Consider the following 25610-nt stretch of genomic DNA (forward strand, 5'->3'; position numbering starts at 1 on the left):
CATCGGAGAAAATTGCCTCCGCTGATTGCAGCAGGTCTATTCTGGAACAACTGATTGCTCAGCCCACCATGCTCAATGTGCAAAATCTTTAATCCCAGAGTCCCCGGAGAATTTGCCTTTTCTCTTAGTAGTTTCCCACAAAAGGGTAATCATTTTGTGGTAGTTTTCTTGCTTACATGAAACCCCACCAAAGAGGAATCAGCCTGGAGCTAAATGAACAATACCACGCTTCAGATAGGATCCAGATGGAATATGTTTAGTCAACTGTCTTCTGATGAATCCACTCCTTCAAAAGTCAATTTAAAGCTGTGATTTGATAGCACCATGTTTATCTACCACAGAAAAAATTTAACCATCAGCAGAGATCTTCATCTCTCCAGCCCAAACTTATTTGACGGAGGTGAAGATTAAGGATTCCTGCTCTTTTCAGGCAGGTTTGTAGGTATTTAAAATGCATCTCTATCGCACTAAATGTTTCCAATTTGCAGGTTAGATTTTCCACTTAACTGGAAAAACAAATGGAAGCTGTCAAGAATACTGCCTGAACAATATGTTGGTGTCTCCCTGCCCAAGCTGACTTATGCTGCTGTATTGATAAGTAACTCTCTTTCCCAGAGGAAGCTGCAGGTGTTTTCAGCAAACACATTCAAGGCACTGAGAAGAAAGTTCAACCCACTCTTCTGCTGGCCTTGCAACAGTGATCTCCTGGTGATTCAAACTGGGTGCTGCTGCTCACACAGAAACCTAAGCAAGAAAGATGGGATTTGCTTCGCTTTCCCCTGCATCGATAGGTATCACCTATGTGGCTTTCAGTAATGGTCTTGGTTATGGATGAATCTCTGTGGCCATGCAGTATTTCCAGCCTAATTACTGAATCAGGACCAAGCACTCTGGAACACAGCTGTGACAAACACAGACCTGCACGTATCAGAGGATAAAGGCTCAACTTCATTTTTAAGACAAAATAGTAATCTTTTTGCTGAAATTTCAGGATTTCCTGGAAACAGCTTCTTCCTTTAACACAAAAACCTTATTCCCAAAGTGATTAAGGTTTCTGTGCCTAATTCCACAAAATCTGTAAGCACGGAGAAGCCATAAACACAAGGCTGGTATGACAACCCACTGGAGCCATTGGTGACCCTGGCCAGTAAACGGAGCAATCTGGACAGCAAGAAACCAAGGCACACAGCCAAGATAACTTCAAGTTGTTCAATATTGATTCAGTATTAAAATCCACTTTGTTCTACTAAAGTCAACATGAAATATTTTTATGTATGTTGAGCCTTATTAAAACCTATTATTCCTTTTAAAACAAAACTTAATTGAAACCAGCTAGAAGAAGGAAGTTTCATTTATCACAAAGTGACATTCGGTAATTAAAATACAGTTCAGAACAAAATGTTTAGCTGCAAAGGCATGAATTTTCCCTTCTTCACTGTTGCTGCCAAGTTGCTATTATTATGAGGGGGATTAAAGCTGCAAAACTGGCAGTTGCTTCTTTCCACTGAAAATCAGCTGAAAGGAAAACTGAGATCCTTTGCCTAGAAATGGCCCTCACCTTTTTCTCTTTTTAAGGAGACAAGGCAGGCCAGAGATGCAGTGCCACGACCATGCACTGAGTCCTGTGGGGCTGGTTCAGGCACGATGGCTAGTGAAAATTGATAAACCAGATTAATAGCAATAGCCAAGAACAGGCTATGCACCTATTCTGTGTCAACTGCTGAGCCCTGCAGCTGGGCTACGAGTGGGCTATGCCTTCTGCAGGGCTGCTTGCAGCCAAAAGCCTCACCAGGTGAGACACTGTGTCCCACTCTGCAGCATAAACCCTAGGAGCAGCCCTTCCATAGATAACAGGTCAACCTAGCTAGTAGCACCATATGAAGAGCAAGAAAGCAGCTGTAGGCTTGCACTGCAATCATGCAAGGTCTGAGAGGCAGTATGAGATTGATGTCAGCCATACGTTTTACTCTTGACACTTTTGAGGGGCGATGCTGGAGAAAACTCACGGGACAGTAAGAGTACAGGAGGAATGATGAGATACCTGCGATAAAACGTGACACTGGATTAACATCAGAAAATGCCTTAATTATGGGGTTTGGATGGCCATCTAATAGTATTCAGTGTCTGCATTTCTTCCTTTCCTCAGTATTGATGGTTGTCTATTCTTCCAGACAGTAGCTGATGGCTTTGCTGTCACAGAAGTGCTTTCAACCAAGACATTCCCTGTGTTCCAGCCAGTGATGCTCCCCTTGCCCTTTCAGTCGATCCTTTCCTCACCACATCCTTATTCCCTCGAGTTCCAGTAATCATATCTGCATGAAACTTCACTAGTTATCTTTGCTAATGCAGAAAACAGAGTAAAGAGAATACAAAAGTTGATCCTCAAATGCTAAATAAGACATGAAACCATTTGTAGAGGTTACTGCTTTGTTCAATACCTTCTGAAAAAGCTGCATTTCTAAATCATTTCCACTATTTAGAGCAACCCTGTTCCTCTTTTCCTTTCCCCTTAGTATTCCTTCCTTGAAAACTTCATTATGGGGTCAACTCAGCCTTTAATGGATCAGTTGCTCCATCTGACTTTCTCTGAACCTGCTCCCATGTTAACAGGCCTCACATACCTACCCAAATCATGATAGCAAATCTGGAAAGCAGAACTGCAGTTGCAGCAGATAGGAACAGGAAAGAGGCATCAGGTTATGTACAGCTGGCTGCAAACCCGACCATGCTTACATTTGTGTACATGGGTCTCTAACTAAATACTCAGGATAGTGTTAAATGCATGGAATCTTTCGGTATTGTAGCCATGAAAACTGTACATGGTGCACATGAGCACTGCCTTTTACACTGATTTCTTGTGCCTAAATGCTGAACGGGCTCTGCTTGTAATAACTATAAGCTGTTGTAAGCTGGAATCCAAAGCTGACTGGCAAATTACTTTGGGATATATCCAGTCATTCATTCCATTTCCTAAAACAGCATTCCTGGTGCTAGGAAAATCTCTGCATCTACACACAGCAGCAACAAACACAAACCTTCTCAGGCAGGCATCAAGACACAAATCAAAGGAACATGATTTGGTTTCCAAATCTGTCAGTGAACTCAGAGTGATGAAAACATTCTTACTACCCTCACAAAGTGAGCATGCTCCTAAGGCTTTCAAGTAGGTTAATACGGCGATTACAGCATTTGCAGTTTTGCTATGGCATCCTGCTCCTATCTCCTTTCGTACTTAGCAACTAAATGACTAAAAATGCTTCCAGTACAAAGGTGAAGTACATTAAAGAGTTGTATGAAGCTTTAGCCACACCTCCATCTGACATATGAAATAGAAGTCTGCAAGATACAATGATACACTTGATATATCATAGTATATAACTGAATATATTTAATATATGCAGAGTTATTCAATGCTTTTGGCATAATCTTGCCATCTTTAACACCGCTTATGTGTTCTAAGGTTTTTTAAAAACGGAGCATAAAGAGCACCTCTGATAATATAAGTAATCTAGTGCTTCAGCTTAACATAATGACTGTTGAGATTCACTGCCAGCCTTCACTCCAGGCTGTGATCTGGTTCCCTTTCTTAATTGTTACATGAAACAACATCATACCATCACTACCACTGGTGAGAACTGACCCAGTTGTGCTTACACTGGGAGAAGGCTGCTCTTAGCTGGACTCCAAACTCTCATCCAATGGCTGAATCATAGAACCACAGAATAGTTAGGGTTGGAAAGGACCTTAAGATCATCAAGTTCCAACCCCCCTGCCATGGGCAGGCACACCTCACACTAAACCATGCCCCCAAGGCTCTGTCAAACCTGGCCTTAAACACTGCCAGGGATGGAGCATTCACAGCTTCCCTGGGCAACCCATTCCAGTGCCTCACCACCCTAACAGGAAAGAATTTCCTCCTTAGATCCAATCTAAACTTCCCCTGTTTAAGTTTTAACCCATTACCCCTTGTCCTATCACTACAGTCCCTAATGAAGAGTCCCTCCCCAGCATCCCTATAGGTCCCCTTCAGATACTGGAAGGCTGCTATGAGGTCTCCACGCAGCCTTCTCTTCTCCAGGCTGAACAGCCCCAACTTCCTCAGCCTGTCTTCATATGGGAGGTGCTCCAGTCCCCTGATCATCCTCGTGGCCTCCTCTGGACTTGTTCCAACAGTTCCATGTCCTTTTTATGCTGAGGACACCAGAACTGCACACAATGCTCCAGGTGAGGTCTCACAAGAGCAGAGCAGAGGGGCAGGATCACCTCCTTCGACCTGCTGGTCACGCTCCTTTTGATGCAGCCCAGGATACGGTTGCTTTCTGGGCTGCGAGTGCACACTGAAACCACCTCATGTCACGTTTCTCATCAACCAACACCCCCACGTCCTTCTCTGCAGGGCTGCTCTGAATCTCTTCTCTACCCAACCTGTAGCTGTGCCTGGGATTGCTCTGACCCAGGTGTAGGTGTTGAATCCCAGATTCAAAGCTGAAATTTTCATGCAGCAGAAGTGTTTCCCTCAACAATCGTGGCTTTGCATGAATACTACTGTTAGGTTTGAGGTAAGTAAACCAGTCAGTTAATATAACTTGGTAAATGACATTCTGATGAATAGAAACATACTGACTATGAAATTTCGGATCTCAAAGTCCACAGTGCTCAACAGAGCAAATCGAAGTCCTACTCTAAGCGCTGTCAAAGCAACTATGAAAGGTGATGTTCTCTGAATAGTTTGCCTTGGTCAGACCAACATAAGCATATTAATGCTGCCTAGACACAAAAGTCTGTCTGTCTGAATAGCCACATTACAGGGATATGAGTAGCTTACATAGCAGCACTGCCAATAGGGAATTGGCTGTGTTAAACACCTACTATTGGCTATTAAAATAATTCACTTGTGTGTAAAAACAATAAAATTATTTTTTTAGGAGAAAATACCCAGTTCCTTTTTTAAAATCTGGGTCTTTTTCCCCCTTAAAGACCCCCATTTCTAAATCTTTCAGCTTTTCAGTTCTGAATAACTTGGTTAACAAAAACAGTATTTAAAGGGTTTTGCGTTTAACGCAGGCCAATAACCTTGAATATTTTAAAGCAGCAAGAAAGAAGCTTAACCACACATTTCAGCAAGTCTAAAGAGACGTAATTTGAAAGGTACTGATAACTAGTCTCTCTTTATTTTCACATCTCAGGCTTTTAGAACCCTTGGTCTAAACCTAAAGCGGAAATTTTTTCCCTTTGAACTAGGTTACTTCAAATGGATATTTCATTACTAACCTTAGAGAATTCATTCTCCTCCAAACATCATCTGCTTTGGAAGAAAGATCAACTTGTGTTTGGATATAATTAGTGCAGTAACAGAAATGAGAAAATCTGGCCTGGAGAGGTTATTGGACATTAACAACAGATGATGCTGTAATGGTTTAGTCTTATCTGCTGGACATATGCTGTACAGAATGGAGCATGAAGGAAGGACAGAATAGGTAATACAGACCTCTCTGGGTTCATCTGATGGTCAGTAAATTCACATGTGTTTCAAGTTACATTTCTCAAGATACCTCCACATTTCTGTAAAAGCACACTAAAAGATGCACCTTTGGCATCCCCCCTCCTCAACTAGCACATTTCTCTGCAATTCAGCAGTGGAAAACAATGTCGAAGATGCAGCATACAATCTAATACAATGTATTCCATGAATCTACAAAAGTCCTCTCGGATTATTCCACACAAAGCTGCAGCTTTGATTTTCTTACTTTTCATTGTTTGCCAGCAACTCAAAATGAGAGTTTCTTGGGAAGAAGAAACCCCACCACACTTGTTCCACGTGTTCACAGTATCACAGTATGCTAGAGAGTGGAAGGGACCTCAAAAGATCATCTAGTCCAATCCCCCTGCCGGAGCAGGAACACCTAGATAATGTTACACAGGAATGCGTCCAGGCGGGTTTTGAATGTCTCCAGGGAAGGAGACTCCACAACCTCCCTGGGCAGCCTGTTCCAGTGTTCCATCACCCTCACTGAGAAGAAGTTTCTTCTCAAGTTTAAGTGGAACCTCTTGTGTTCCAGTTTGCACCCATTACCCCTTGTCCTATCATTGTTTGCCACTGAGTAGAGCCTGGCTCCATCCTCGTGACACTCCCCCTTTATATATTTATAGACACTGATAAGGTCCCCCCTCAGTCTCCTCTTCTCCAAACTATAGAGACCCAGCTCCCTCAGTCTTTCCTCATAAGGGAGATGCTCCACTCCCTTAATCATCTTCGTTGCCCTGCGCTGGACTCTCTCCAGCAGCTCCCTGTCCTTCTTGAACTGAGGGGCCCAGAACTGGACACGATATTCCAGATGGGGTCTCACCAGGGCAGAGTAGAGGGGAAGGAGGACCTCTCTCGACCTACTAACCACCGCCCTTCTAATATACCCCAGGATGCCATTGGCCTTCTTAGCCACAAGGGCACAGTGTTGGCTCATGGTCATCCTGGTGTCCACTAGGACCCCCAGGTCCCCCTCCCCTACACTGCTCTCTAACAGGTCGTTTCCCAACCTATACTGGAACCTGGGGTTGTTCCTGCCCAGATGCAGGACTCTACACTTTCCCTTGTTATATTTCATCAAGTTATTCCCTGCCCAACTCTCCAGCCTGTCCAGGTCTCGCTGGATGGCAGCACAGCCTTCTGGCGTGTCAGCCACTCCTCCCAGCTTAGTGTTCTTCCTGCCTTTTGAACTCCAGTCACACACCAACTCATTCACAAGGTTAGTCCACACTTTGTTAGACCCTGAAGTGTCAACTGCTGAAGATCAACTACCGCATTCTGCCTTGTGTTACCAAAAGGCCCCTGCAGTCTCAGGCCTCACAATCTGAAAGAGACTGTGGATGCCATTGCAGAAGACAAGAAAGGCTGCCACCATTGACTTCAACCTAATACAAACGTGTTGCCAGGAGCGTGACACTTTGCTGCGGAAGCCAGTTGTTTGTTGTTACACAAATGAGCTTTCTCATTATGAAATGCTCAAAACCAGATTAAATGTTAAAGATGACTTTCCTGGAAGCTGAACTGCGAATAAAAGGTGACGAACAAGCCCTACAGTTGCTTTTCAGCATTACAAAGCTTCAGATTTCCTCCACTGAGAAAGTTTTACTATAAAATTAGACTCCAGTAACAAAAAGTCTTCAAGTTACTCGTTAGCAGTGACAACTTCGTATTTGTCTACCTTAAAAGATGATCATCAGGCAACAGGAAATATGTTTTCATAGTACGTTTATAAAAGATCTTATTGCACCTTCAAATTTACATCAACTGCTTCATTATGAAACAGACCCAACTCTTCGCCCCAAATCCCTTTTTTAATTACCTTGTAAGAACTGAGGAGTTTAATACAGAGACACGAAATAATTCATATTTCAGTAACTTCACCTACTTAAAATTTCCGTATCCACCTGCTCTATGGACATTTAGTCCCAACTGATTGGTTCCACCTTAAGATTAAAACCAAAATAAGACAAGCCTCTGTGATCTTCATAATCTTTTCAGTATATTGGCTGTTTATGCATTGAATAGAATATGAGGAATTATGGAATTAAGGAATTACTGCAGAGAATTTACTAGGTTTTCAAATACATGGGATATATTTACTCTAGTTGCTGAAATGACCATGTCCCTGAAAATGGCTATGAGATAATTTAAAATGAATAAGTAATGAGATTAATATTAACATCCTAAATGTTTTTAAACACAATGCAAGTTCACTACTTGCACAAGATCCAGTCCCAGCATCCTTATTGCTCCCTTAAATATCTCTACATCATAAAACCCCACCCATGAACCTACAAGCTAGCATTAAAGCAGGCTTTCAGGTTGGTGGAACTCCTTTCAAGATATTTTTGAACACCCAAACTGGGTTTCTTTCATTGAAGTAAGTGGCTTAGCAGTTAGTGGTACTGCTTATTACACTTGCCTTGTAGGGAAGGACTTAGCATAAAGAGGAGATAAACGCGTAGTATCCTGGACCTCATTAACATATGCACATACAGATGAGTTGCAAAGTATGGGCTTTTTCTATCATTTTAAATAGATACCCTCTAACAAACCTCTTCTATCACTAAAGACTACTCATTCCTCTTTTTTTTAGCCCTGTGGCCACATTAAGCATTCTTATCTTAACCAGCTTCTTCACAACAGCCACAATCTCAGTCTCTTCTCACCACTTGTTCCTCTTAGTTCAGAAAGTGCTGTCAAAACAATCTCTTCTGAGTACTGCTCTGCCTGTACCCCTCTGAAACACTGCACTGATTTCCAGTCTTTTAGACTATTCATTTTGAACTTACTGTTCCCTTCTTCCAGCTAAAGCTTGCTCAAGAATAGGATCCACATTCAAAAGATTCAGATTTTCCCTGTTCTGATATTCTCCAAAAGGAAAAGAAAGCTGCAAAAGCAAACAAAGAAGGAAGAATCATAGAATACAAGGTTGGAAGGGACCTCAAGGATCATCTGGTCCAACCTTTCTTGGCAAAAGCACAGCCTAGACAAGATGGCTCAGCTCCCTGTCCAGCTGAATCTTAAGTGTCCAGCATTAGGGAATCCAGCACTGCCCTGGAGAGATTATTCCAATAGCTGATTGTTCTCAGGTGAAACATTTTCCTCTTGAAAGGATGAAGAAAATGGTTGAGATGCATTTGTATGACAAGGTGGCCCATGGGAATCACCAGAGCCATAACCCCCAAAATCATGCCCCACCATCAACAACAGGGTCAAGCTCTTCTCCTGTCCCTGTGAATGGGAGGGTTCTCCAACTCCTCTTGCACAAAGCTTCTTCTCCTGAAACGTTCTCTTGCATCCGAGGAAGTTTCCTTAATGAATCATGGAATTCTAGAATGGTTTCGGTTGGACGGGACCTTAAAGCTCATCCAGTTCCAACTCCTGGCACAGGCAGGGACACCTTCCACTACAGCAGGCTGCTCCAAGCTCCGTCCAACTTGGCCTTGAGCACTGCCAGGAATGGGCATAAACCCTTAGTTGAAAACAGTATTTTTCTATGAAAAATTTCTTCTATTAACATACCTGCTCATTTTGCTCAAAAATATCCAGGAGTAATTCCTGAACACCTACACTTTCTATGTCCTTATTTAATTCTCTGTCTACCTTTTTATATCTACGTGAGCACTTTACCGAAGCACCATTACCCCCTTGGATTTTGGGATTACTTTCTTCTTCCAGTTCCTTTCCTGTCTCTATGATGTGCCCTTTGCAAAAGCTATTTATTAGTCTGCTTTCTTCAAATCGTTCAAATCCTTCCTTAAAACAAAACCACGAGAAAACCAAAACCTGCTTTTTTGAAAAGTAGTATATATAAAAAGAATTGGTCTAAGATGTAAAGAATTTCTATCTTTTGGTGCTTCCATCAGTATCCATGCATTCGGGTTTGGGTTGGGGTACCATTCAGACAAAGCAGGCGGCTCCTTCCTGACTGTCAAGCATAGAAAGCAGCACCAGACGGAGCACATTCCCTGACCACTGTCCTTCCATTCACTGAACAGGACAAAGGTCTCCGGGAAATAGCAGCATGAGCTCAGCTCATTAAAAACTGTATGAAAATGTATATCCTGAAGGGATTTTAAATTAGGCTTACAGAGGCAACTTTGAGTCTGTGCTTCCTTAGAATTTTAGTGCTTAACCTTTTAGCCCCAGCATTTCTTTAGTGCAATTAAATATAGAGGTACAGATATAAAATACTGCCTTAGTTACAGTCTAGCAGCAAGAAAGAAAGAAAATGGGCGAGAGAGATAAAGAATTCTGCAGGTAGCTTTCATTCTGATCTCCAGTGTCTCCCCAGCCTTGCCATCTTTTTGACATGGTCACGACAGTAGAGGCTGTGCTTTTCCATGCCCAGTTTTAATCAGAAGGGCTAATAACACCTTATTCTTACAGAGACACTTCAGGGTCTGTCCATTTTGTTAAGGCCTGCAGCCTGTAAGGAACCCTACACTAGTATATACGGCAAACACTAGACCCATAGGTAATGCTATCAATATTAAACTTAATCCATTACCAGGTACAGAGCACACCCAATTTCCATGACGCATTTACTTCCCTTTATGTGACTTTGTACATCTCAGTTCAATGTATAACTCAGTCAGGCAACACAGGGTATAAAGAAAAATATTAATTTGGTCAACTATTACTGATGTTTTTGCCTTCCACCCAGTTATCAGCATGCTAATCCACATTATTGTGATGTGCAAATATTACTCTCTTATTACTTTGATGGCAATTTTACATTTGAAAATGAAATTAATGGCTAACCTCAAAAGACTTACTAGGCTTAATTTCATTTCACTCCCTCAATCATCCTTTTCACTATACAGTTAATCTAAAAGAATCAGAGGTGTAATTATAGATCACAGATTAGTCGTTCAACATTTGCTAGTAGCTAAAATGGGGCAGATATTAAAAGCAAGTTGACTCCAGAGAAAGCTGCTCCTCCCATCATTTGTAGAAGAGACTGCTGTGAAATGTTAACATTATGAAGTCAAGGCTGGGGCTTTCTGTGCCTCTGGACCCCTTTGCAGGGCTTTGCAATGCTACCACCATTGAAACCACTGCCAGGAGGATCTCCCACCCTCCCCAGCTGTGTTCACTGAGGTGGGCTACGGGTAAGGTGGGAGAACATAATGCTGTCCCAGGAAGCCCTCAGTAGGAATCATCTCCTTCACAGGTAGGACAAAGCAGGGAAGTGCAGAGGCTCACCTATGCTACATAGCCACGTAGCAGCCTCCCAAAACACTGCCCCACGACCTAGGAGTATGCGGATGACTTGAAGTGTCCTTTCCCCTTGAGCTCACTCTGTGTTCCTAGGTCAGGACTTCACTGCAGGCAAGCTTTTCATTCTGAGCCTGCATAGAAGCACTAGGGAACTTCCAAGTTGGACTGGCTGACACGTTGGAGGAGAGCTCTGAGTGCCAGGCACTGAAGCAACAAGCTGAAATCCTGAGGGGCCATAGGTTCAGGTGCCAAAAAACAGAGGAGAATGATGCTGGAAGGGACACCCAAGAGAAAACTGGATGTCTAACATCACCAATGAAGAAAACTGTGAGTGTGTGTATGTGCCCAACTAGCAAATTCCATACCTGATCAGCCAGAGGGGAGGAACAGACTGTGCCATCTCTGTTGTTCATGTGTATATAGATGCTGTTTCTGATTATCTGGGTGCTGGTAAATGCTCTCCCCTGTGTGAGGTGACACGTATCATTGTTCGCACTGTGTGCACACAAACCTATCGGGAATACATGCTCAGCCTTGCTCCTGCCTGGATCTGGATACACCAAACCACAACAGCCTTCTATCAGGCTGGGAGAAAATTAATCCCCTGGGTCTTGTAGCCCACCAGATTCACTTACTTCTAAGGGAAGGTCCTGGAAACATGATCATGTTAACATCTTTGGTTCCACACACGTTGATGAAGCAACAGCTTGGTTTATTCCCTAATGCAAGCATCAGAAAGCAGACAAAAAGCCCATAGAGACCATACGTTATTTGCACCTCCACTTCAAACTTGATCTACTTGGAGCAAGGAAGGGGGGGTTTCACAGCCTGGCAACCAAATGATAATTTGCCCTATTTCTCCTGGTTTTATCGCTGTTTTGCAGCAATGAATAATGCTGTCTTCAGGAAATGGAAGTGAAAGCTACTCTGTTCTTGTCAGAATAATAATGGATATTGTGTTGGCAACTGCCCTCCTGTGCTGCACAACAGCATGAATAAAAGGAAGTGGGAAAAGCCAACAGTTCTATAGTCAATAAAGTGTTGAAACTCACCTGCTTGCAAATAAGCGATAACCTCTATTGTCTGTTGTTTCAGCAGGGCAACAAGAAGAGGGTAAACATAATGCTTAAATCAGAAGTGTGTCAACTCCACCGATCCCCACCTATGGAGGGAGGTTGTGGGGGAGAGGCACGAGCTGTTAGGGAAGGGCAAAGTAGAAGTGTGTGGCTTGTAAGATCTCAGGAGTGCCCCCACACATGGGTATACAGGCAGCAACAGACTGAAAGATGGCCACCTCCAAATCTCAGGTTAGTTCAATGCTGGAATGCTAGCTTTGGCCTCACTGTTGTTACTCGTAGAAGGAAAGACAACAATAGGCAGCAGTAAGGTTTTTGTTCCTCACAGCTTGGATTCATGTACAGTTTCTATTCAGAGAGGCTGCACGTGCAGGCTTCCCACAGTTTCACAGGGGCCAGAACCCACTTACAGAAGCCAGTCGGACCCTTGGCAATGTCTTCACATTCACTAACCAGGTTTGTCAGGGCTTCCTCCACTGTCACCCTCCTGAGATACACAACTTCCTTTGTACCCAAAACCTACTTCATGCAGGACTCCACACACATCTTTTGGGGCATATTCGTGGGAGAGCAAAGGTACCAAAAGGTTCTCTAATTGCTCCTTCCCTGCAAAACCAAAAGGTGCTCACATTGCAAGGGAACTTGATTCTTTTTCCTATTCACTATGCCTGCTCAGAATCCATAGATACACATCAAGATCTGGTCATCTGGTACTTGCATTAAAATACACACTGGAAGCATTGCAAAGAAGAAAATAAATCAGCTAAGTGCATATCACACACCACGATTCCACTATGAATTGCTTAAAAACCTGAAAAAGTTATTTTGCTTTTTATTAAGCTCTTTGTTTTCATACAAAAGGCCCACACAAACACATTCTTTAGTTAAACTAAATATATTGTCACATCTGCAAAACCAATCAACTGTAAAAGCAGAGAAATGCATTTTTCCTGTCTTTACACCAACACCAGCTATTACATATAACAATGTTTAGCTAAAAATGATACAAATAACATGTAATTATTTCTGAGGACATGTTTATCTCTAAGAGGAATTAATTTTCAAGAGAAATGTTATATTTAAACTGTTAAACACATTCATCCACTGTGCCATCAGACAACCAAAATGCATTACATACTACATTACCTTTATTTTGGATGGCAAATGATGTCAATACTGATTCTATAGCTAAAGCAAATCACCTACAAGGATCAGAGCCACATCTTTTCTTTAGTCCCAAAGAGCACATTGATTGTCTGGCCTGATGTATTCATCACAGGGAGACTGAGCCTATTACTTGGCCAAATTCACCATATTCTCTTTGAGCTCTTAAAGAGGAAGATGCCATGGCAAGGGGAAGATGCCATAAGGCATGAAGGGCTAACAAATTCAGCCACAGTTATATTACAAAAGGCTACCAACTTTGTGGGCAAGTTTTTCTTAACAGTAGGTGATCGATATTCAAAAGGTCAATGATGGGAAAGATCAAGGACATAGTTATTTTTCAACTAAAGTTTTATCACTAATTTATGATGGCGTTTCGCTAAACATTTCTGGGTTTGGCTGCTTATATACCAAACCAAACCCCGCATGTTAGGGACTGTATGACAGGACAAGGGGTGATGGGTTCAAACTTAAACAGGGGAAGTTTAGATTGGATATAAGGAAGAAGTTCTTTACTGTGAGGGTGGTGAGGCACTGGAATGGGTTGCCCAGGAAGTTGTGAATGCTCCATCCCTGGTGGTGTTCAAGGCCAGGCTGGACAGAGCCTTGGGTGGCATGGTTTAGTGTGAGGTGTCCCTGCCCATGGCAGAGGCTTGGAACTTGATGATCTTAAGGTCCTTTCCAACCCTAACTAATCTATGACCCTATGTTTCCTTTAACGTGTGAAGGAAAGAGTGTGGAGCAACACACAAGTTGACTAATGAAATTACTGTGATATCATTATTGAGAGGGAGAGACATACTGGCTAGAAGACAAAATGAGAAACAGAACCTTCAGATTACACATCAAGCTCTGCTCTGCTTTGTGGTGTAATCTCCAGAAGGCAACTGAGAGATCAGCACTGGCTTTTGATGCAAGGATTTAGCCACCTTTGAAATCAATTTACGTTTACCCCATATGTACACAGGTCATGAAAGTTCACTGCTTTCCATAAATTATGTAAGATTACACAAGCTTTGAGGAATTTTCCCTAGCAATATGAAAAAGTATACACTGCAATAATATGGACATTAATGCTGACTGCTACCCGTTTATTCCAGGGAAAACTGGTGAGCAGTTTAGTGCTTCCAAGATTGCTGGAATCAAGCTAATATCCCAGATATACTTGTCTCTGATTTCTCTTCAGCAAAATGGTGACATCTATCAATACAGCTGACACCTCTAATGCCTAATTTACAGTAACACTGATGTATTTTATCATTACTTCAGAACTTACCATAATCATAGAATCACAGAATCATAGAATAGTAATGTCAATGGAAAAGGCAAAATGTTTCAGAAAAGTATTAATGTTCAAACACGTGGAATGCAATGCACTGGCCGAAATTTCATTCATTGCAATTATCTTTGGATGAAGAATGATATACAAACATTATCATCAACATACTTGTCCCCGTAGAACATTTCCATGTGAGCCACGTTAGGAAACTTCTACTAATCCAAGCCTCTAGAGGCATTTTAGCTACTAATCTGGATGAATCGGGTCACTCAGCCTTGCTCAGTTACACTCATTACATGATAGAGTCTTCTTCCCTGAACTCTCTAAACAAAGGGTTTCGTTCACAAAGGTTCTAATACAAATTTTGTCGGGAGTCTTTTCAATGAGTGCAAGTGGAGATGGAAGTTTCCCTGGAAATTAATCTATTTGCCTGTTTGGAAGCTCTCCCCCCTTTCCAGCCCCAGCCCCTCACTTTCTCCATACTTGAATCAGAATCAGTTTAATAGTGCAACTTGATGAAGCCAGCAAGTGCTGAACCGGATGCATAGGTGATCCTCAACCACCGTTAACCAACACATTTCCTAGCATACAGCCAGCCTTGGAGCACAGTAACACCCACCTGTACTTAATGACTGTTACATGAGTCAAATCCTCTGTGGAACATGCCTTACATTTAGCTCGTAATTACTAGTTTCAACTGAAATGCTTTGACGACTGTTAAAATATTGAGAATTTATAACATAACAGAAACTCTCAGGAAATGTTAGTCTTAACATCCAACACATTAGCGATTCCTCTACTGAAGAGCAGCGAAGTAACAAGAGCTCCAATCCTAACTTAGGCAGACCCCTCAGTTAAAACCAGCAGTAAATGTTTTAACTGCAACAAGAGACAAAATCCATCACCCCCAAAGAATTCTTCAATTAACACAACCATGCCCCCCCCCCCTTGGTTGAATGTAGTAAACTAGAATTCATGAGCTCTCTAATTTATGACAGGTTATTGGATAACTCTTGTTAATTATAGCCATACAACGTCCAAATTAATGATTTTCCCACCCTCTTTCAACTTGCGAATGAATTCATAAGTTACATCAAGGCTCAAAAGATGTGCAATTAATATTGTCAGCAAGCACTTCACAAAAGAGATTTGTTAAAGGCAGGCGTGTGGACACAATTAGTGTATCAATTAATGTTGCTGTTACTTGATCTATAAATTATTGAAAAGCTCAGAACCGCTACAAGGAAACAAAGCAAATCCACTCCCCGTCAATGAAATAAGCTCCCGATTGTGTCCCTCATTCATTACTCTTCAGATCATATTTGAACGTTGCTGGATTCCATGAGTCTTAGCTGTGTAATCAGGAAAATAAATGGACCTCTACCAACCTGACAACTTGAAATGCCTCATTACAGTGATGATGCTCTAATTGTTGTTAGCTGATCGTAATGTTAAAAAAGGTAAATAATAATAGTAATAATGAGCAAAATCTACTGCCGTTGTTCATAGCACTTACTAATTTCAGCTGAAATTCCAACCTGGAACTGAACCTGCAAAAACTGCATCAAAATTTCTATGCATCAGCAGAATTGTAACTTTCACATCAAGCAGAAACCTCTGTGCTGCTCTCAAATTTAGCAATGATTAGCCCAAAGACCAGATTCAAATGAGGTCTAAGAAACCCAGACCAAGACTCGGGTAGCATTAGGCACCTATGATGAAAACTGAAAATGACACAAAAGAACCTTGTTTAAAGGCTACTTATCCCCAAAGGCTTTTAAACTAACTAGGTACCTCCTGTTTGATCTTAGTATGACTAGAGTTTCGCTTCTGGGGACGCAAAGGTTTTTCTTTAGATACTTAGACAGACTCCAGTCTCTCATTAGAGTTTAAAAGACCCAGGAAATAGATGTGACTCTGCCAGAGGCCTGATCTGATATATGTGAATAGTCCCTGAAGCCACTGCACTCCTTTTAATTAGTAGTCAAGACAGTTAAAATGGGACACTTAAGCTTTTGGCCGTTCTTATCCCGAGAGGATCAAGCTTAATCTTGTACCACCAAGAAAGCATTACCATGCTCTGCTGGTGCAAGCAGTACGATTCCTTACCTGGCATTAAACAGACCCCTGAGCAGAGTCCGCCCTCACTTTGCCTCCTCAAGCACAGCTTCAGGACTTGTATGTTCATTCAGTCAAAACGAAGTGCTCAACTCATGGCTATGAGAAGACAACAGCGCAGGTAGAGACACAGCACATCAAACCCTCTCTAAATTTCACACTCCTACCAGCTAGTTACAGCAATCCTGGGCTTGGCGACCTGCCTACTGTGATAGCTGTTTGCAGGCACTGCAGTGGAAAACTATCAAGTAAGGGAATTTCACCCCTGGGGATCCCTAGCATCAAAGATTGTTTATGCTGATTGTCAACATGCCTGAGCTCCTCTTTGCATCTCAGTTCCATTTTTAAAAGTCCCTGTCATTTGGAAAATTGACTCAAAAGTCTGACTACAGGAGGTATAATGAGAGAGGATGGAGCAAAACCATTGAAAGCTTCAAATAGAACAATTACAGAATTTAAGTGCAACAGGAAGAAACCAAATCCCTAGCAAAGTCTCCCGGCTTCCTCTAAAATGATGCAGATCTGCTTTCAAGTTTGGTACCCAGCCCTCTTCTTTACTGACCTCCCATTTCAGGTTACTTGGTTCAGTTAATTTTGCAAGAAGGGATTTTCCAAGGCAGTTATGGGTGTGGATCCAACATCAACACAACACATTTACCCTTAAAGAAGTTTCTAAATCAATTTTAATGCCAACGGGCTCAAGTAAATGCTTTCAATTTGATTCAATAATCCATACAGACCTACAAAGTGGCTTTTTCCCCCACGTACTACAAGACAAACACGGGTTAAGCTTCTAACAACTTTGGCCAATAAAAATCTCTTATTTCCCATCCTGAATGGTACAAACACATAATTTTCATTCACCACTCAATGAACTGGCTGACATAAACAAAATAAAATCAGCCTTTAAGAACATTATTTGAAGCATTAATTCTCTATATGTTTCTTAAAGAACACATGATTTTTGGCAAACTCACCAAAACAAAATGACCTAAAAAGGTCCTAGAATAGAGCTTTCTGAATCTCCCGAGGCTTATGCATCATTTCCTTTTAGACAGCAACATGAAACCTCTTCAGGATGCCTTTTGAAGTTTCAGCAAGTTTTCGAATAAGGTAATTACAAGCCTGTTACTAGCAGGTATCAGCCAAGAGTGGCATGAAGATTAGGGCTGGAGCTGGGTGGTAGAAATATAATCTCCCCTAATAGCATCTAGTGCACTGTAAGCTCATAAAACAGAATAAATTGCAGAAAGGGGCTGTGGTGGTCAGGGTGAAACATGGCTACTCAGTTGGTAAGTACCTTCATAGTATATGGACCAAAAAGTGACAATCTGGAGAGGAAGAGAGGGTCTCATCTTTGTTTTCAACTCCTACCCTCTCCTGGGAGTATGACCAAGTAGTACTTCTAGAGACCATCAAATTCTGGATCCCTCAAATCAATCCTGACTGAATAAAAGGCAAAATTGGTCCTTGACTTTTTTAATAGCCTATTTTTAAGATTATCCAGGGTGATAACGTTAACCTACGAAGTTGCAATTTGATATTATCATATTCACATTGAACTTACCTATAGTACATCAGAGATTTGCAGCTGCGATTCTACTTAAATTGGAGATTCTGAGAGGATTTTGTAAGTTCTTGTAACGATAGCAATAATCAACTAGTGCTGGAACAGAATACTGTCTTACAAACCAACTGGGATGACAATGGAGGGAGACTGAAGAGTTCATGATTAAGTAGAAAGCTTATGGATATAAAAACACCCTAACTAATGACAGAAATGCTTTAATAATCTCCTGTATGAGAATTGCTTTGCATATGACTACAGAAAGAGGTTAAGTGTTCCCAACGCATAAAAGAAATATGCAGTAAAAGCTGTAACTTTGTAGGAGCATTAATGTCATTTGTCCCCTCTGCAGCAGATATCCAACTATTTCCCTGTCACCCTAAAATCCATAATCTATGCAACAGAGCCTAAAAGCAGTTACAAGAAACTGTAAAAGAACTTTAAACACATATCCTAACCTTAGGAATTGAGCTTTGTGTTATTTCAACACTTCAAATAAAAACTACTACCTTACTATATCCTTATACAGAAAGTGCACTTAAAAGTCAGCTGACACTACACGGAACACTTAGGCTGAGACCATGAAAGAATGCTTTCCTCCGTGCTCTAACTTCACAATAATCCTTGTCCCCTTTCAGCCACCCCAGATCTTCAGCATGGGATACATCTGTGAGACAGACATTCCATTGAGAAGTTATTGTCAAACTTAATGCTCTTTCTCAGCACAGTGCTGTGAACTGCAGACGGCAGGAGAATCATAGAATCACAGGACAGTTTGCGTTGGAAGTGACTTTAAAGCTCATCCAGTTCCAACCCCTGCCACAGGCAGGGACACCTTCCACTAGAGCAGCTTGCTCCAAGCCCCTGTGTCCAACCTGGCCTTGAACACTGCCAGGGATGGGGCAGCCACAGCTTCTCTGGGCACCCTGTGCCAGCACCTCAGCACCCTCATAGGGAAGAGCTTCTGCCTAAGAGCTCATCTCAGTCTCCCCTCTGGCAGGTTAAAGCCATTCCCCTTGGCCTGTCCCTACAGGCCCTTGTCCCAAGCCCCTCTCCAGCTTTCCTGCAGCCCCTTCAGGCACTGGAGCTGCTCTCAGGTCGCCCCTTCAGGAGCCTTCTCTTCTCCAGGCTGCCCCAGCCCAGCTCTCTCAGCCTGGCTCCAGAGCAGAGCTGCTCCAGCCCTCAGAGCATCTTCATGGCCTCCTCTGGACTTGCTCCAACAGCTCTACGTCCCTCTTGCATTGCTGCCCCAGAACTACCAGAATGGTAGGTAGATAATACAGCAGAAAAAGCCCCTCTCTGCTCTGGATAGAAATGGCTGCATGGCATTGCATGGCTTTTGCAGAAGTAGAGCAAAACCTGATTCAGTGGAAATACACTGGAGCCGAACTTTCTGTTTATAAAGCAAAGACTAATTTCTTGGGAATACTCAGATCCATTAAATAATCAAACTCATTGATTAATAACATTAGAAACCTCATGTTAGTGCTTGTTTCCTGTCACTGCTCGCAGTTAATGAACTTGGGCAAGAAAGGAAGAGAAAGAATTCCCTGTTCTTCACATGTCCATCACTCACACTCACAGAGGAGGGCTCATTTGTGGAAACACAGGCAAATACATACAAACAATGACAAGCAAATGAGAACACCAAGTTCCTTTTGACTTCCATTATGTGGGATTTGAATAGCAAACACTGTCTGAATTGCATACCTTGTCTGTATAAAGCATTCACGGTACCCCAAGGCCCTCAGATGGCAATAAGATGCACGCAGAATTGCACATACAGTACAGAACAAGATTAATCCCGGAGATGTGCTACTACTGTAGACTGTCCCTTCCAGTTCTTCAGATACTTGTACATGCTGCAGGGAGCAATGATTGCTGCCACAGAACATATTTTATGCTCCTGCTCAGCAGTAAAGGTAATTCTCAGGATTTCCATTTGGGGGATAGAATCAGATTTAGTGCAGAGAAGCATTCAGTTCTTATGATCTATGAAAATGCTTTTACAAGTTGGATGCTGAATATTTTATTAACATAAACACCCAGTTCCTAAAACAGTTGTTTGCTGTCTTCAAAAGTTTCACCCTCCAGCAGAAGAAATAACATAGGAGACACACATCAAAAAGATGTTATCTGTGTAGCAAAGAACTGGCATTTTCCAATTTCCTGCCTGCCCCTAAATACTGAATGATCATACAACTAAACCATCTTCACCTTCCTTATTTGCCTTGAACATCTCTCTCAGATCACATTTTCATTTACATCAAAGTGCCTCTATTTGTGCCTTTACAAACTACAGCTTTTTTATCTTAAATGAATCATTTAGGTTAGTCCAGGCCTAGAGTAGGCATGATTCTAAACCATCTTCCCCAACAAACACTTATATTTCTTTCATTGCTGTGTGTCCTTTTAAAAACTCAAATATATGTATTTCTGATATAGAAGCTATAGCAAACAAAATGCCCTTCATTACTGTTTGGTTGGATTGCTGCAGTAAAAGGTATAGCTGCCCAGAAGCGGAACAAGTTACCTAAGATGAGTAAAATTTGTAACACACACATATATTAGCAAAGATGAGTTGGGGTTCTTTTTTGTCTTAAAATACATAACAAATCCTCAGAAGTAACTGGCTAAATTATATACTCATAAAAAGAAACAGGATGATGAACTGAACATGGAAGTTCAGATGTTGACAGCTCATGTACTAAAGCTATTGGGTATGACTTTCTCTTTCTGGTTTACTTCCTTGCGCAATTCATATTAAAGTTGCTTTCAACCTCAATCTCATTGTCTGTATAGGTTTAAAAACAAAAATCAAAGAGGGCTACAAAGAATAACATGAATTAGCACTGGAAGTCAAGGACTTTGCCCCCAGGTTCATCAGTAATTAAAACCATAAGCAACAAAGATATGAATAAAAATGTCAGGACAAAATCCCCTACTAAAATCTCTTGGTACTCCTATTTATAAGTGCCAAATCCATAACATCTCATTTCTCATGCTGATCAGTGCAAAGAATTGCAAATAGAAATATGAACGTATCCAACCATGCATTTATTCACAGCTTCTCCTTCAGTTTTTCTCCCCGTTTCCTTTACCAGATTACAACTAATCTCTCTGTAGATCGCCACTAGCTCTCTGTAACTTCACAAAGCGCCAGTAAGATTCAACCTCCAGTAACACAAAGTGCATTTAAGCTCTGGTTAACTCAAAACAAAGTAGAAACAAACCAATAGAGAAAAAATTATGCTCTCTTCTGCCAAAAGCAATTTTTTAAATTGGATTTTCCATTTGTGAAAGAATTATACACAAAAAGTAAAAAATTAATGAATTGTAACAAGTTTTTTCTTCCATTTTAAATGTATTTCAATACGATGTGTTTTAATGTCAGAGAATCAAATCCCTTGTTCCCAGACCAGACTTCCACTGGGCTTAACAAAGTTTGCTTTCACTGAGCACTCAGACAACACAAGAATCACAGATGCATAAAAGGCGGCTGATATAGGAGCTCAAATAAAGTACAAAATAAATACCAATAAAGAGAAATGAGTCACTACCTTTCTTTTTGGAGTCTTTCTTTGTGCTGGTTTTAACAGCCACTTGAAGTTCTGTCTCAGTTGACATCCTATATCCTTAGTCCTCTTCACACAGATCCAGGATCTCGGTCAGGCTCATTTAGAATGTCTCTCCAAGAGAATGATTTAGCCTTTCAGATACTATAAACCCAAGCAGTTCATCTCATTCACTCCTTTCAAGTGCTGTGAAAGAAGGAAACAAAAAATAACAATCATTTTCTGAGATTAAAACATAACAAAAACCAAAGCAAACCATTGCAAGCTTATTGAAGAAGAAACCTATGAAGTCTTCTGACTACAGAGGCAACAGCCAACATAGATGCTTAAACACAGTCACCTAGTCCTGTTCGAGATGTTTTAGCATATCTGAGCTGTCTTCACAGGCTACAGACGCAACGAGGCATACAGAAGACCTGCGTTTCTGGACCAGCAGCTGGAGGACAAAGACTACAGTCCAGGAAGTAGCTGGAAATGTCACCAACAGCAAACAACTGTGCAAAGACTCAATTCTTAACTGCAGCACTTCCAAGGAAAAAACATGTTGCCTGATGGTAAGTTCAGATTTTTACTCCTCAAATGCTCTTTTAATGCTTTCACTGTCCTACTTGAACAAAGACAAATGAAAAATGGATTCATTACTCATACTGAGAGCATTGCACTTTGCCACTCCTCTTGCTTATGATAATGATTTCAGTATAAAGAAATCTGCCTCCATATAAACAAAGCTGTAATTCTTAACACCTATCTAGTCATTTTTCTTGCAAAGGACTCTGAAAATACAGTTAATTAAGCCTACAAAATACAAATAGGATAGGAGGCAAAAAAAAGATAACATTTAGACAGCTAACTACAGCTTTACATAAGGTGTTTTTGTTGGGGGATAGATAATGTACTGGCTGTGAACCCCCAATAGTCACTGTAGAAACGTGCTGGAGCAGCGTGAGGGACGTAGGCTGTAAAGCTGCAAGTAGGACTGGGGATACATGGGCTGTGGAGGTGAAGAATACACAAAGAACAACCAACCAACCAAAGAATAAACCACGACTCCCATTCTTACTGCTGGTCCTTCTTGCTTCGAAGGATGAGCCACCTACTTCAGCCAGTCTGCTGAGGGCAGAGGACCACACTGTCCCAAAGCCATTTGTCATGATGTTCCCTCACTAAATGCATCTTATTGTCCTTTCTCTTTGTGAAAATAGCTCTCATTATTAGCACAATTACAGTGAAGTCCATCTGGCCTGCCTGAACAGCTGCCCAGTTATTAACTAACTACTTGATATAGATATTAACCCAGCATATCAACTGGTTAGCTGGCAGAGATTAACTGCAGTTATAGTTATTTCCTAATGTCCCTTCTTTGTCACTTAAGAAAGTAATAAACTGCAAACATTGAAATAATTCTGACAGTTTAAATCGCTTCTCACAGCAAGGGCTGTGAAGCCACTACTACTTTTCCAATCCAGGCTCTTTTAACACTTTAAAATGCTTCAGTAACATTACACCGCCATGCACCGTTGGAAGTGATTTAATATTGCTGAAGTGTGTCAGGGGCTTTCTTTAATAAGCTTTTTCAATTTGTATGTGTATTATAGAATATTCAAAGGTAGCTTTTCCAACTCTGCTGAACTGAATTTGAAATACAGAATTCCCTGTTCCTCCTATATGGTAGCTGAAAAAGTGCCATAATGGAAAAAAAGTGGGGAAAATAAGGCAACTTACAAACCTGAAGTTGCAGTGCTTTCTAAATACACGTTTTTGGAACACACGAACGAACTCAAAGCATTTTCTTTATCATCATTAGTCAAGAAAACAGTAGAAAAGGAGAAAGCAAATGAAGGTTGATCAAAGAGATCAAAAAATAAGGTAACAGCCCCAAGCCAAGCTTTCAGGATCTGAAGCACTCTTAGGCCAGGTCCACAGACAGGCGGACGTCTCCCCCCCAGGCACGGTCAGGGTGGAACATGATATGCAATGACCACCACGCCTAGGCAAGGATCCACACACTCACTGTGCTGTGAGGGAACCACCTCACCCCACTGTTGATGGAGCTGCTCTTCGCTTATGCTTGAAATCCCCCCCAGCAAGCGGGAGGAAAGCGCTGCAGAGAACAGATGTCCCTCGCAACCCCCATTCCCTTACCCTCCCCCTGCACGCAACCCGATGTAATAATACTTAGTTTCACAGCACAGTAGGGATGCATTGGTCTTTACCGCTCAGTGGCACTTACTTAAAGCACCCCTCGAGTCACAGCTGGACTGACAGTGTGCTCTTCTAGAATTTGGGTTTATATTAACCTAAAGCTTAACTGGGGAGGGACTCTTCATTAGGGACTGTAGTGACAGGACAAGGGGTAACGGGTTCAAACTTAAACAGGGGAAGTTTAGATTGGATATAAGGAAGAAATTCTTTCCTGTTAGGGTGGTGAGGCACTGGAATGGGTTGCCCAGGGAGGTTGTGAATGCTCCATCCCTGGCAGTGTTCAAGGCCAGGTTGGACAGAGCCTTGGGTGACATGGTTTAGTGTGAGGTGTCCCTGCCCATGGCAGGGGAGGTGGAACTGGGTGATCTTAAGGTCCTTTCCAACCCTAACTATTCTATGATTCTATGAACTGCAGAACTTTACAAGAAGCACTAACATGAACCACCTAACAAAAGGAATACATTTATAATAGGTCCATTTTTAAAACCAAAACAAAGAAAAAACAAACACAAAATACCCCCAGGGTCAAGAGTTAAGCAAGTTTTTATGTCTTAGAATTGTACGTTCAAAGCATCAAGAATTTAATCTCCTACTGACAGCTACTTTCAACAAGGTAGCTGAAACAGTAGCATCTGAATGGCGCTGAGTATTTTAAACAACAACTTATGACCACTATCTCACTTGAAACTCTCCAGAAAAGCTGTATCCCCTCAAGGCTATCCCACTGAGTAATATTTATCAACAAAATGTACATCTGGTTTTGGACAGGTTCACATATTGATTTACTTTAAAACTTAAGCAGGTCATACTTCCAAAGGCTCACAGATCCTTGAATAAAGTAATAGGTATCTTTGGAAAGGAGCACATAAACATCTGCCAGATGCAAGCTACAGTTCAAACTGAATCTGCCACAGAGACGATTCCTCCAAAAGCACAGCTCTTTTTGCAAGCTACATTAGTAAACTTTCCTATGCCGTCCATATTTCAGCCGTTTATTACCCAGATGAGGATGGCAGTCAATCTGCTCATCACCGCAACAGCTTTTATTGTCTCCTCCAATCTAGGTCACCGCTGTTAACTACCATCGCCTTGCAACTGTGGGAAGTACTGCAGCATGTGTTTTATCAATGAGATGCTATTTTCTTTGATCAGCACCGCCACATTTCTCTCCCAGCTCTAAAAGCAGAATTTTGCTAGCTGCACTTAAAAAAGAACCCATCATCTTACATGTATCCTTTTGAAAGATCTTCTTGTGGGCCTTATTACTGTTCCAACCACAATGTTATGTGCATGCCTCAGCTTTTCCTAAAGAGGATTCAGAGCTCTTCATTTTAACAAAATACTGACATTTTCTGCCCCCTTATTAAGTGACTACAGCAGGAACACACAATCAGCGCATTTGGGAATTAACCAGCTTTTAATTCCAAGAGAAGCCTTAAGCCTGCATTCTGCGTTACTCCTACGCTGCCAGAAAACCTAAAGCCTTAGTGAAGAAGTATTTCTGTAAATTCACTTTACAGCTGGGATTAACACAGGTTGGACCTTTTATGTGCAGGGAAATGACTCACATGCTCCGTCTGCCTCCCCCCCTGCATCTATCAAACAACACCTCTCAAATCATTTGCCTTTTCAAGCACACTTCAGCAAGCTCATGAAGGGGTTATGAGGCGACTTCCCCTGGCCCGAGTTATGAAGGAGGTCAGACCGGATTGCAATACTTCCCCCCCCAGGTTTAAAATACATGAATTTATTAATTTTCTTCAGGGCTTCCAAACTTAAGAAGTCGCCTCCCCTGAAACCAATTTCCATCTGCTTATGTAAAGGAAAAGCAGTCTTAGAATGGATTTGTAACTAAGCCCTGGCATTCCCTAGGAATTTA

General features: G+C 41.7%; 1 protein-coding gene across 17 annotated transcripts in view; it reads right to left on the minus strand.

Annotated features, from left to right (window-relative positions):
* Positions 1-25610, minus strand: part of DAB1 (DAB adaptor protein 1) — a 477594-nt gene that overhangs the window by 103189 nt on the left and 348795 nt on the right. For 9 of the 17 annotated variants that reach the window (XM_057409280.1, XM_057409278.1, XM_057409281.1 and 6 more), the window contains one exon: positions 21515-21715. The exons of the other annotated variants lie outside the window; for them this stretch is intronic. In XM_057409280.1, the coding sequence (XP_057265263.1) occupies positions 21515-21581 (67 nt within the window). In that variant the 5' untranslated portion in view covers positions 21582-21715. The remainder of the gene's footprint in view (positions 1-21514; positions 21716-25610) is intronic. 17 annotated transcript variants of the gene reach the window in all.

This window comes from Pezoporus wallicus, unplaced genomic scaffold (genome assembly GCF_028554395.1).
Source record: "Pezoporus wallicus isolate ANWC-B61680 ecotype Strahan unplaced genomic scaffold, APGP_CSIRO_Pwel_v1 contig_8108, whole genome shotgun sequence".
Classification (NCBI taxonomy): Eukaryota; Metazoa; Chordata; class Aves; order Psittaciformes; family Psittacidae; genus Pezoporus; species Pezoporus wallicus.